The sequence below is a fragment of the Cebus imitator genome, unplaced genomic scaffold (assembly GCF_001604975.1).
Source record: "Cebus imitator isolate Cc_AM_T3 unplaced genomic scaffold, Cebus_imitator-1.0 Scaffold4, whole genome shotgun sequence".
Classification (NCBI taxonomy): domain Eukaryota; kingdom Metazoa; phylum Chordata; class Mammalia; order Primates; family Cebidae; genus Cebus; species Cebus imitator.
The window spans coordinates 635,170-647,712 of record NW_016107319.1 but is presented as its reverse complement, the minus strand read 5'-3'; the positions used below and the strand labels follow the sequence as shown (position 1 = coordinate 647,712).

Here is a 12,543-nt window from a genome sequence, read left to right as displayed (position 1 = left end):
AAAAAAAAAAAAAAAAAAGATTCCTCTATCTCATCTTTCCTCATGGCCTCCACCCTTCTTTGTACCTTTCCGGCCCTTCTGCTTCCACATTGGCCATAGTCTTTATTTAATTTATTTTTAATTTTAGCCCAGACTAAGTCTTGGAATCCTTAAGAAAAGCTGGTGGACCATTGACCTCAACTGCACTCAGCTTCTCTGGTGTTTCCCATTTCAGGAAAGGGAACCACCGGGTTGCCCAAGGTCATCCTCAGATTTGCCTTTGACTCGTCTGTGTCTCCTCTGCCTATTCAATGGCCAAGTCTTTAGCATCTGCCTCCTAAATTTCTCCAGAATCTGGCCACATCTCCAAAGCAGCCCTGTCAATTAAAAAAATTTTTTTTAAATATTTTTTCACCTTTTAATTTTTAAAAATTATTTCTAGAGATGGAGGTCTCCCTATGTTGCTCAAGCTGGTCTTGAACCCCTGACACGCAATTCTCCTACCTCAGCCTCCCAAAGTGCTGTGATTACAGGCGTGAGCCACCTCACCTGGCTTAATTATTACTATTTTTTAATTTTTGTTTTTTTGAGACAGAGTTTCGCTCTGTCACCCAGGCTGGAGTGCAGTGGTATGATCTCAGCTCACTGCAACCTCCACCTCCCAGATTCAAGTGATTCTCCTGCCTCAGCCTCCCGAGTAGCTGGGATTACAGTTGTGCGCCACCATGCCTGGCTAATTTTCTATTTTTAGTAGAGACGGAGTTTCTCCATGTTGGCCAGGCTGGTCTTGATCTCTTGACCTTGTCATCTGCCCACCTTGGCCTCCCAAAGTGCTGGGATTACAGGCGTGATCTGTGCTTGGGCAATTATTTTTAAAACAGAGATGGGGTCTCGCTAGCAGTGACCAAAAACAAGACAGCGGGCATGGTGGATTTCTTTCACAAGAAGAGAGAGCCGAGGAATTAATGGAGTTTTCTAACTGGAAGGTTTCTGTGGTTACTGTATTTTCTCACATGTAATTATAATCTGGAACAAAGGCTGAGAAACTTGGGAAGATCCTGACCACAAAGGGCCGACCATCCAGTCACCTGCTTAGTTGTGTGCTGAGTTTAAAAGGCCTCTAAAATGCAGACTGATTTGCTCTCCAACTCACAGTTCTATTTTCAGAAGAGGTGAGGAGTTGGGGAGACCCAAAATGAATGATGGCAGAACTGGATTGGTTTATAATCCCTCCCCATAGACAGACAGACAGACAAAACCACTCACCTGGAAAACTCAAAATAGATGCTTGCTTGTAAAGTTTATTGACAACTGTTTGGTCCCAACACACAAAACAGCACTTGAACCACAACAAAAGTGTTCAAACAAAGTAGACAATTAAGAAAAACATCTCTTTCCCCCAAACCCAATCCAAAACAAACAGTGCAAGATGGGAAAGGGGGTTTTGGTGATAACTTTTGTCTTTTTTTTTAAACAGATAAATCTAATCTGGTACATTTTTCCACCCAGAAATAAAGAATTACATTGTCTTAATGTTCAAACATCATTTTACCACATCATTTAATTAAGCCTCTGGATAAAAAAATAGATAGCAATTGGACTGGCCATTGTAGAGTACATTATGAATACAACGTGCTTCTGACGTCTTCTCTCTCATTTTCAGACAGCAATTGTTAGAGTCACACACATGTCCCAGACTAAGCAGCAACTCCAGTGAGTGGTACTAAGACACACTCACGGGATGGCACAGAACTTGTTTCTTCTTTTATCTGTTGCTCAAAGAGCCTGTTCTTTGAGTCTGTTCCAGGTGACTTGTAATGATACCTCTTACGGTTTTAAAGTCCACCACTCTTTACATGCTAGCAAAACTCAAGTCCAAGCGTGCAAACTCAGCCTTATGAAATCTTAGAATAAGGCAACCGACTTTATTACATTGTTTAAAAGCTCCTTTAAAAAAATTGCACATGTGCATTTCACTTCCTGTAACACTATGTCTGTAGAGGAAATGCCTTCAGAAGGATTCCGAGAGTGCCATAATACTTAGAGGGTTTTCCATGTTGCTCTGTCTTGACTGGGCCCATGTGTTAAGAACTGGGAATCACTGGCTTCATTTAAAAGATTTGGGGAACAAAAAAACCGACTTGTAAAAATCTCTCTGTAGCCCTTATTTTGTGGCCTTTTATCAAAATGCTGGCTATGAAATCAGAGTCCATTTTCTGGCTTTCTAGAAGTTACAAAATAGAAACATTTCCCCCCAAAAAAACCATCTAACTAGTAGACCTTATGCCAACAGGTTCTTTCTGCTCTGCATCCGCCTTTTTTTTTGCCCGACAGATACAATCCATTGTAAATGTCAGGTTTCTCTAGGGGGCTGAGAGGCCACCCGTCGGCGGACAGCTCAGGCACCTGGAGAGGAAGGCTGTTCCACATCAGATGCCACAAAACACCCAGACATGCTTCCAACAGCGAGAAGTAACGAGAGTAAAATCAGACACGATTAAAAGATGCTGAGCTGACAAACACACACAAAGCTTCCCAGCTACCGAAACCAGCTTTAAAATTACAATAACATGGTTAAGTGGATCAACCTTGGCCTTCCCATGTGTAGGTAGAATTCCTGTCTCTTCCCAGTGGAAATCGTATTGACCCTGCTGCTGCTGCTGAAGCACCTCTCCACTCAGCTCTGATTTGTAATTTATGCACTTCATGCATATTTTAGAAAATCAGATTCTTCCCAATGCTGCCTCTTGACACACAAGAATGTGTGTTGTAATCTGAATGCTGACTACATGGTGTCGATCCATGACATCGAGACCATCTCCTTTTCCTAACCTACTTCGTATCCAACTGGAACACCGAAGGGAAGCTTAAAACATCCTCAACTTTCTAGAAAGCTCCTAAATGGAACCCCAAAGTAGAAACGTTTAAAAAAATTTGTGATGAAGCCACATTTGTCAACTACAGACATAGTTTAAATAAAAAACGAGGCACACTTACAAGTCACGTGGAAGCCAGGAATCTTCACATTCCGACCTGAAAATACACCCTCAACCCCTCACCTACTCTTCTCCTTCAGTGTGTGAACACGCAGGCTTGCGGGACATGCCACGCACTGCGTTAATACTCTTGGAAACATCAGTAAGCAAGGCCGAGAGACTATATATGCTACATGTAGGATGACACCACCGATGTGGCTCAGCGGAAGCAAACACCGCTTCCTGCTACTTGACTTCTTAGTGCTTGCTGCTTTCGGAACACCATCATATTTCATACAGTTACGAAAAATTTGGTAAAATACGTTAAGGATTCTTTAACAAATGCCACAAGTTCTTCAAATAATTGAAAAAAGAAAGAAATAGAAGAAAGAAAAGAAAGATTTCAGCTCAAAGCTGTGTTCAAGGTAAAAGAAAAAATGTTACAGAATACATCTAAGAAGGAGGAAATGGTTTCCAGGGGGTTCTCAGGACAACGGAAAAGGATGTATTTTTGAAACCCACTTTTGTGTGCAGAATCAGACAGTGTTTTCCCATTCTAATTCTATATTCAAAATGGGAGTTAAAGCTTGGTTATAGGTGCTAAGGAAAAGTTGGCTGCCAATTTTACTCTATTTTTGGGTTGCTTTTTGGCTGGGCTTTCTGCGGGGTCCCTGCTGAGCAGCAACTCTGGGGTTTCGGAGGGGCAGAGAGCCATGGGGACGGCTGCTGAGACGCAAGATGAGCTGGAGTCAGAGGTCAGAGTTCTGCTCTTTACTGGTATTGGAATCTCAATTTTTCCTTCTTGGTTTAACATCATAATTTCTGTAAACACAGAAAAGCAAACAGACTGAGTTCCAGGATCTGTAAGAAATGTGGAGTGTGGGTTTTCTGTTTCTTGCTCATATTTTCTCAAAAGATATTTAAAAAAAATAACCCTTGTGCTCACTTCGGCAGCACATGTACTAAGATTGGAATGATACAGAGATGAGCATGGCCCCTGTGCAAGGATGACACACAAATTTGTGAAGCGTTCCATATTAAAAAAAATAAAAATAAGAAAGCCCTCTAAATGCTACATCTATGCCACAGCTTACATATGAGTTGTGTGGCCAGTGTAAGCGGTACAGAAATCAAATACCTATAAACCGCATCCCACCTCTCCCGTTGGATTACAAAGTTGCAGAGATCTCTATTTTGAGCTATAAATTAATGAGCAAAGTTTAAAGTTTTTTTTTCCCCATTTTGGATTCTCTGCCCATTGATTCTCTCTGCCAGATATTAAGGACCCATAAACTATCCAAGACTTAAAGACTTCCTCAGGAGGTGGGGGGCAGTAGCTGGGGGTTGGGGGGTGGGGTCAGAGCATCTCAGTGTCAGGGAGCTCCTGGCCTATTCCATTTATACAGGACCTACGCTATCATGGGTCTATTACCAGGGATAAGAGTCAAAATTACCCTCAGAAACCAGAAAATGGAGTACAGCTTGCTCTCCTGCAGTGCTTCTACGCTGCCATTTCTGTGGCTGAGCCACACGTAATTCACCTGCTGCATACACAGGGCCACACGCTGCTTGAAACAGATGTATCATTATGCCTTAGACTCCCACTGTGCATGGCACGGGCTCCTGCTCCCAAAGGCCCATGGAAAGTAAGACTGGCAGAGGAGACAGCAGAGCCAGCACCCGCCCAGGCTGACCCTCACAGGGAAAGCGGCTGACACAACTACCCACACTATTTCAATTAGTTTCCTCTCATCAGGTGCATGCAGTTGAACTCACCCAGACTAAAGGCACAAAGGCCACAACCCCAAGAAAGAGCTAATATCCATCTGCCACCAACCCTAGTGAGGCACTGCAAAGGCACGTGGTGTGCGTCTACACCTGTTTGCACAGGCTGCTTCTATCTGCCGCCAGTTACACTCCCCATCTCCTATTTTCCAGGTCAACAGCCTCAGTTCTTTCACTGGGCAACAGGGCTGCACACTGCTGAGGACAACTCAGACGGTAAAAACCAAGTCAGGAGTCCGCGGGTTGTTCCTGGTGACCCAGAAAGCAGCATCAGCAGTGGGGAGGAGCTGGGTTCCAACGGGTGAAGAGCAGGGAAGAGCCTGTATGCGGCAGGTGGGCCGTCCTCTCCAGAGCCAGGCGACACCGCAGGACAAGAGGGCCTGAGTTCCAATCCCAGCTCTCCCCTTGCTAGCCCAGCAGCCCCGGGCCACTACCTCTCTAGTGATGCCACCAGCTGTGCCTCAGTCACACAGCCTGTGGAACAAAGCGGCCGCCCCATACAGAGCCCTGGTGAGAGCTGAATGTGATGGCGTCTGTCAGCTCTGAGCACAGGGTTGGTGCCAATGCCTGCCCTAGGCTGGGACTCAGTGTGCTCGGCTTCCTATCTGTTCTCAGATCACTGGGCACAGTCCAGGCGCTCCAGTCACAGATGGCTCCCTCCATTCACCCCTTTATAAAGCCCTTAGGCCCTCTGGGTCCACACCACAGGTGACTTGTATATCTGGTGGCAGGTGTGCCTCAGAGTGGCCAAACCTTCACAAAGTCTGGGAGAGCAGAGGCCCAGGAGGACCCTCACCCTCCCCTGTGGGCCCGTCCACAGCCCTGCACCACCAGCCCCCCAGAGCTGCCGACTGGCCCTTGCCTGAAGCTTGCCAGGCAACCTTGGGTTGTGAATCCAATTCTGCAGAAACTCAGGTGGGGAAAGAAGGTCGAATACTCAGCATAGGTGTTTTCCACCTGAAAAGGGGTGGTCTCCTCCCATCTCCATCAACCATTTACTGTATCAGCATCACACCACGGTTTTAGGTTTTAAACCCCAAAGAAAACCCCACAACAACAGGTGTCACCTACCAGAAGGCTCTTGAGGGTGCTCCTCAAACTGAATGAGATCAGCAGACTGGAGGACGACAGGGTCTGGTCTCAGTTGAGGGGATGGCAGGCACGAGGGTACAGGCGCACACAGGAGGTCGACGGGGGAGTCGTCGGTCAGGCGGAGAAGCTCCTGCTCTGTGTGACTGGGCCCTGGGCAAAGAAGGCGGGCTGTGACACCACAGGACCTCCACGCCCACCCAACCACACTCGCCGGATTCACACCGGAGGTTTTCCTTCTAAGCTTTAAAGACTGAGAGTCAAGAAATACTTAAGGTATTTAAAAAATGAAAAACAAACCAAAAAAACCCCAGAAGATCCTGATAATGGAATGCCTTATAAAGCCAGTTCTCCTGAAGACCTGTGTTCTTAGGAAAAGGCCCGAGCAGGGAAAAGGGTCCTGCAATCAGCTTCCAGAGATAGGGGACAACCCAAGGGGTGTGTATGGTTATCAGCATGCGGAAGCTCAGAATCTGAAGCCCTGGGCCCCAGTTCCCCGGCTTCCTAGCTGCCAACTCTGGGTAAGCTATAATACAGAACCGCCCGAGATTTCTGTCCCTCTGCTGCAGAGCACAGGCGAGCGCTGCTGAAGGCTGTGGGCCAGCTTAGGCAGATGATTCCCAGTCGGGTGCCTCATACAATGTCAAATACTGTGTAATGCAGTTATCCTAAGGGCACAGGGCACAGTAATGCGCTATCTATTCTCACCGCGCCATATGAAGACAAAATTCTCACCTATTACAATGAATTCAAAAGTCCCTCAGAAAAGTTAGAACTGCTTTAACATGCATGAGAGTTGGCCTCTCCTACAGAGGTGGATCGACCTGAAATCTATGTGACTTGGTGTAATTTTGGGTAATATTAATCTATTAGTCTATCAAGTCCTGCCTGGGACTACCCTGCAACAAAGACGTGTTGCCCAGGCTGAGTCAGGCTCCCTGAGCCCTCTTCTGAACCAGGCTTGGCCTTGGCCTTCCATGTCTGCTCTGAACTTGCCAGGCCCAGTCTTAGCTCGAGTCAGTTGAGTGAGAATCCCCTCACCCTTGAGATCTCATCACCCTTCATATCTGACCCAATTCCTTAGCCCCAAACACCGATGTCTAGATCCTTGGCCTGCCTGCCTATAGCAGGAATCTTCTTAGTAATTTTCCATCCGCTGAGCCCTCATCCTGCTCCTAGGCTATGTACTGGGAGTTGGCTCTCTCTCTCGTGTTCCAAGAGTGATGAATTTCCATTGTAACAAGTGTCAGAGTAATTTTTTTCTTCAACACCTGAACTGGGGTAAGATGATCATTATGGGGGTGCCAACATCCTTCAGAGACTTTAGCCAGTCGACCATGCAGTGCTAACAACATAGGTCAATTTTTCCTCTGTTACTAACTTAATACCGAAACTGCTTTAAAAAATGTATGGCTATTTAACTTTGGTGAATGAGATGACTTTCCGGAGTCCTCTCGCTTGCTCTCCCCGACCCCAAACCATTTCTCCTAGAATTTCACAAGCTCTGCTGTCTCTGCTCTTCCTTTCTTACCACTGCCGCCGGCACCAAGCTTGCGTTCCGAGGCTGTGTGCGGTTCGGACACCTCCAGGGTGCACGAGCCCTCTGAGGGCTGGTTTTCATGACTGGCAGGGGAGAGACTGAGTGAATTCAAACGACCTAGAGGACAAACAGCACCCGTCAGAGAGAAATGTCAGTGAGAGAACCGTGATTTTTTAAGGGGGGAGGGGATGGGTGCTTACTTACTTTTCATGTCATTTTTTAACACTACAATTCTCTTATGACCATGTCCTTTTATCCAGACCACCTGCACACAAGACATACTACTGGTTAAGCAGTGGAAAAGGAGGGACAGAAGCCCTAACATTCAGGAAGAGTGTGACCTATGGCGCCTGCCTGAGGCTAGAATTTAGGAACTGAGTTACTGCCGAGAAGCATGTTTCTCTACTCTCCCCTTAGCTTTTAAAGCAACAGAAGAAGCTGACAGAAACATGCCCCTATAAAAAGCAGAGTAGTTCAAAAATCCTGAGACACAGCTTCAGAAATATTCTTTATAATTCTTAAAAAGACTGTCTTCCAAACACAAGCTTTGGCATATAAATTAAAGTAGTTCTCACATGAGAGCTCTTGCCGTTTTTTTTTTTTTTTTTGCAGAAACTAAACACCACCTAAAAGAATTAAGAGCAATCTCTCAAACCCTTAAACTAAGTTCATTATCAGAATCTCCAAGTCCTCTCCCTGATGGTGCCGCTCTCAGCCTCAGCCAAGCAGAGGTGTGGTGGTGGAGCTGGGCTCTCAGGCCCCCGACTTGTGCACGCCGTTGCTAGGTCACTGATCTCAGCTCCCAGGCGAACGTTGCCTAGGGCCTTCCTACTTCCTCTCTTCTACTGTTTTCACTCTGGCTCAATCCCTCCATCTAACACTGACCCAGACCTCTGCAGTGGCCAGGGTCCTAGCCCAGTTCCTCTTCCATGCTTGGTTCTCTAGCCTCTACCATGGACAGCAGCCACTGGGATGCTTTTCAATTGCAAACCTGGGCTCTAGCTCTCTCCACCACTCCCTCGCTAACAGAGCTCTCAGCTCCCTGTTGGGCTCTCAACACTCCATGCCACTTGTCACTGTCCCGTATCTGCTCATGCTACGCCCTCTGCTCAGAATGCTCTCTCCCCTCCTTGTCACGTGGTTCTCTCAGGCACATCCTTGCAGGTTCCGCACCAGATTCCCCACACAAGGCAAGTGGGCCCTGACACAGCCCTCCTCAACACGTCCACTAAGCACAGGGCTCCTGGCCATTACTGAGCTGACCACTTTGACTAGCTGCCGGCTTGGTGGTCCTGACTCGCTCATTACCCAACACCTTTCTGGGGTTATAGCCTGAGACTTACTCACCAGGCAGGCAGGGATTTAATGAAGGTTTAGAGATCAAGGAGAAATGCTAAAATCATTTACTTTAGGCCAAAGGTATGTTTTTAAAAGATCAGTTCAAAATGCCTGCCACTTTGTTATTCTGGCAGCATTTTATTTTTCTCATCAGGAAAGTCAGCTGTGGGTCTTCGGAAGACGCTCTCCCAGAAGCTGAGAAAAATGCCCACCTGGGGGATTGCTCCCAAGAGCTCCTCCACGCTGCTGTGGCCGTAGGTCTTGGGCTGCAGAGTTTCTCCGACATACTTGGTGTAGGCCATGGAAAACTCATGAAGGAAGATCTGCTGGTAGTGGTAAGTATGAAGTAAAGACCGCACATTCTTTGCAAACAAATACAGACTTGTGAGCTTCACACATTCTTCTGTCTTATCATTAGTGAAAACCTGGTTAAAAAGAAAAGGTGGCATCAGAAATGTCAGTGACTGGCCCTGCCTCCTGGAAAGTTTTTCCTCCTGCTGAGGGAAAAGGCCCAGAGTCAAAGACGAGGAAGAAGGCAACAAAGATGACAAAGATGAAGATGATGATGACAAAAAAGACGAAGACGAAGACAACAGAGACAAAATGAAGATGATGATGAAGATGACAGCAAAGACAAAGAAGACAAAGATGACGAAGAAGACAAGATGAAGACAAATTAGACGAAGATGGATTAGATAAAGATGACAACAAAGAAGATGAAAAAGAAAGGAGGAAGGATGGAGGGAGAAAGGAAGGGGGGGAAGAGGAGGATGAGGGATTTATTCAAGGATTTCCTCCATGAGAAGGCTATAGCCTCCAGCAAACTTCAGTTCTATTTGCAAGTCTAAGACTGCAGAGGTCTGAAGAACGTGTGTGAGTAGAGAAGAAATCGGGGGAGGCAAACCGTGGTGGCAAATCACTGTACACACAGTGGACGCTGAGGTCATTAAACCGCATCTCCCAAATCAGTTTTCAAGAAACACTGTGATGGAGGATGACGCTAGCATTCTTTAAAAACACATCAAAAGCAACAAAAAACAAACACAAAACCCTTGTGTATATAGGGTAAGGAAGATTTCTTTACCACAAACCCTTTCAGAGTCTTTGACATGCTCTGGAATCGCCAGGAGAAGGGATATTCCCAATCTGAGCTGCCCAGGAAAAGTCCTCTGTCCTGGAACATCCATTAACACCGTCCAGAACTGGTGTTCTTAGGATAGATACTAACAGGGTTTAGAAAATGTTGGATTTCTATCATTTCATTATCTAATGATCTGTCCCATAGTTAGATGATAATGGTATATTATTCTTTTAAATTGTTGGGGCTCATCTGCTAATATCTTATTTAGGATCATTTTCTTGTAAGGGACTACCTTATGTTTTTGCTATTAAAGTTTATTTTGGCTTCATAAAAGTAAGTGGTAAGGTTTACTGTTTTCTTTTTTGGCAGCCTTGAATAGTATTTTGTTTCTTAGAGATGGGTTCTTGCTATGTTGCCCAGGCTGGTCTCAAATTCCTGGCTCCAGGGATTCTCTAGCCCCAGCCTTCTTAGTAGCTGGGATTACAGATGTGCACCACCTTGCCCAGCCCCAGAATGCATTTTTAAAAGTTGGATTTATCTAGTCTTTCAGGGTTGGTTAAAATTCCGTTGTTATCCCACTTGGTCCTGATGCATTTTTCAGTGGTAAATTTCTGTGATCTTTTATAGTCTCTTTTATGGTAACTGGTCTAATTTTTAACTTTTTGAGTGAATTTTGGTAACTTATTTTTTTCGAGGATTTCATTTATTTACTCTATGTTTTTATATCTATTGCCCAAGAATTGCATGCAGTATTCTCTTAAGATTCTGCCAATCCTGAAGTGACATTCTTGAAAGGCTGCCTGGGGGGTGGGCTGGCCAACCTTCCTTTCCGCGCTCGCCTCACTGATCTCTCACTTCAAGCCACCAAATAAACCAGCTAATTCAGAAAGACAAACAGCAGCAAAATCCATCCTGGAAGAGGACAAATGCATGCCAGTGTCAGGATCTGGAGACCAGGCTTCATTCTGGTTTCTGCCACTCATTTAGGCAGCGCTGCTTTACTGCCTGAGGTCGCAATGTGTTCATCTGTGAAATCTCTTCCAGCTCTCCACACTCTAAGCTATACCAGCAGGTAATCTACAAGTGCTCAAGCCATAGTCTTCAATAAGAGTTCTAAAGAACCATTAACATGCTCACCTCAACCAAGTACGGCAGGCTCTTCAGCAGTTCAGTCAAGGACATGAATCCGTATTCACAGGGGTTAAGGGGAGTATTGTGGGTACTTTCATAATGTCTCTTGAGCTCCTCAACAGAAAGATGCGTGGTTCCTTCCCAAGACATCAACAGTACCAGCAACTGGGCAGTGAGAGATCGCAGAGACTTTCGGTTGATCAGCTGAATCTGTTTGCCAGATTCTATATCGGTTACCTGGGGAAAACAAGAATTCACACTTTTCATAACTCAGGAGAGACAACGTAGGTTATACCTAACTCAGCTCATTTCATTTTGGTTAATGAGACCAAGAGATGACAAATCTTTAACTTTTTCTCTTACACTGAAATAAAGCAAGTGGATTTTTTTTTTTTTAGCTTCTTTGGGACACCAGACCAACAACGAAGCAGAAACTGTCCTCCCTGTGCTGGTCCACAACTAAAAGCTCTCATCAAGGTAATAATGAGGAAGGAAATTGCATCGTTCTCTTTATTTTTTCATTCATTCTTTCCATCCCCTCCACTGTAAGGAGGAGAAAGACTGGCCAGCTTACAGCCAGGGGCCCAAGCTTGTGAAGTGTGGGCTGCTGTGCTCGAGGTGGGGTGGGGGATGGGGAGGCAACACTCACATGGCTTCTGTGCAGACCCAACTTAGCCCACATGCATCTCCAGGGCTGGACTGGGAAGGTGAGAGAGGGCCTACTCTGACTACAAGGCAAACTGCATTTTTCTAGTCTGTTATTACCACAAAGCTGGTATTTTCATCTGACTAGTACCTGCCCACTCCTCAATTATTTCAGACCCTCAAGGAGATAAAAGATTTAGGTGGTTAAATGCATTGAGATGGAAACCTTGAAAAACAGACAGAGATTGTCATTTGGGAACCAAACACCCACATGAAGAAACATGCATCTGGTGACTGAGACCAGCAGGCCTTGGGTGGCGGGGCTGTCTATGGACTCAGCCTTTCCTGGCACAAAAACAGTTAGAGCTTTGGCACACGTGTGGCTCTGGCACTGCTCTCATAAACAATGCTTATCCTGACAGCTCGTCTGCCCCCTTTATCTGGTTTTCCTGCCAGGGCCAAAGGTCTTGGCAGGGCTAAGTTGGTACTCTTTGGAGCTTGGATTCTGAGAGGCAGAGAGAGGTGGGTGGCACCTGAGGAGTCATTCCAAGACCAGGGCTTCTTTATCTGGTTCTGCCAGAGCCAAGGCAGGAGGGAGGCTGGCAGGCTCCCACCCCACTTTCCATGGGTATGGGACTGTATAGATTTCCTCCTCAGAAGCAGGTTTAATCAACCAGTCGATATCAGTCCAGGGGATCCCAGTCATCTTAGCTACCCAGATCACCACTACCAAAGCCGCTTAGGAAAGAAACCAAACCAGAGTGTGCTCCTCTGGTGCCATGTGGATCCATCCCTTGATTCTCAATCCCGGCTACTATGAATTAGAATTACCTAGGGAGCTTTTAGAAACACCAATGCAGCCGGGCGCAGTGGCTCAAGCCTGTAATCCCAGCACTTTGGGAGGCCGAGGCGGGTGGATCACGAGGTCAAGAGATCGAGACCATCCTGGTCAACATGGTGAAACCCCGTCTCTACTAAAA

The 12,543-nt window shown here is 46.0% G+C and overlaps 1 protein-coding gene and 1 non-coding gene across 6 annotated transcripts in view; one reads left to right on the top strand and one right to left on the bottom strand.

Annotated features, from left to right (window-relative positions):
• Positions 1-3,202: 3,202 nt before the first annotated feature.
• MARF1 (meiosis regulator and mRNA stability factor 1) overlaps positions 3,203-12,543 on the bottom strand; it is a 46,745-nt gene continuing 37,404 nt past the window's right edge. For all 5 annotated transcript variants that reach the window (XM_017533238.2, XM_017533245.2, XM_017533266.2 and 2 more), the window contains 6 exons: positions 10,925-11,155; positions 8,919-9,131; positions 7,573-7,633; positions 7,360-7,485; positions 5,811-5,981; positions 3,203-3,776 (listed from right to left, as the gene is read on the bottom strand). In XM_017533238.2, coding sequence (XP_017388727.1) covers positions 3,535-3,776; positions 5,811-5,981; positions 7,360-7,485; positions 7,573-7,633; positions 8,919-9,131; positions 10,925-11,155 — 1,044 coding nt within the window. In that variant the 3' untranslated portion in view covers positions 3,203-3,534. The remainder of the gene's footprint in view (positions 3,777-5,810; positions 5,982-7,359; positions 7,486-7,572; positions 7,634-8,918; positions 9,132-10,924; positions 11,156-12,543) is intronic.
• LOC119472221 lies at positions 3,893-3,996 on the top strand. The gene has a single exon (XR_005201343.1). It is a non-coding gene; the product is annotated as a U6 spliceosomal RNA (small nuclear RNA).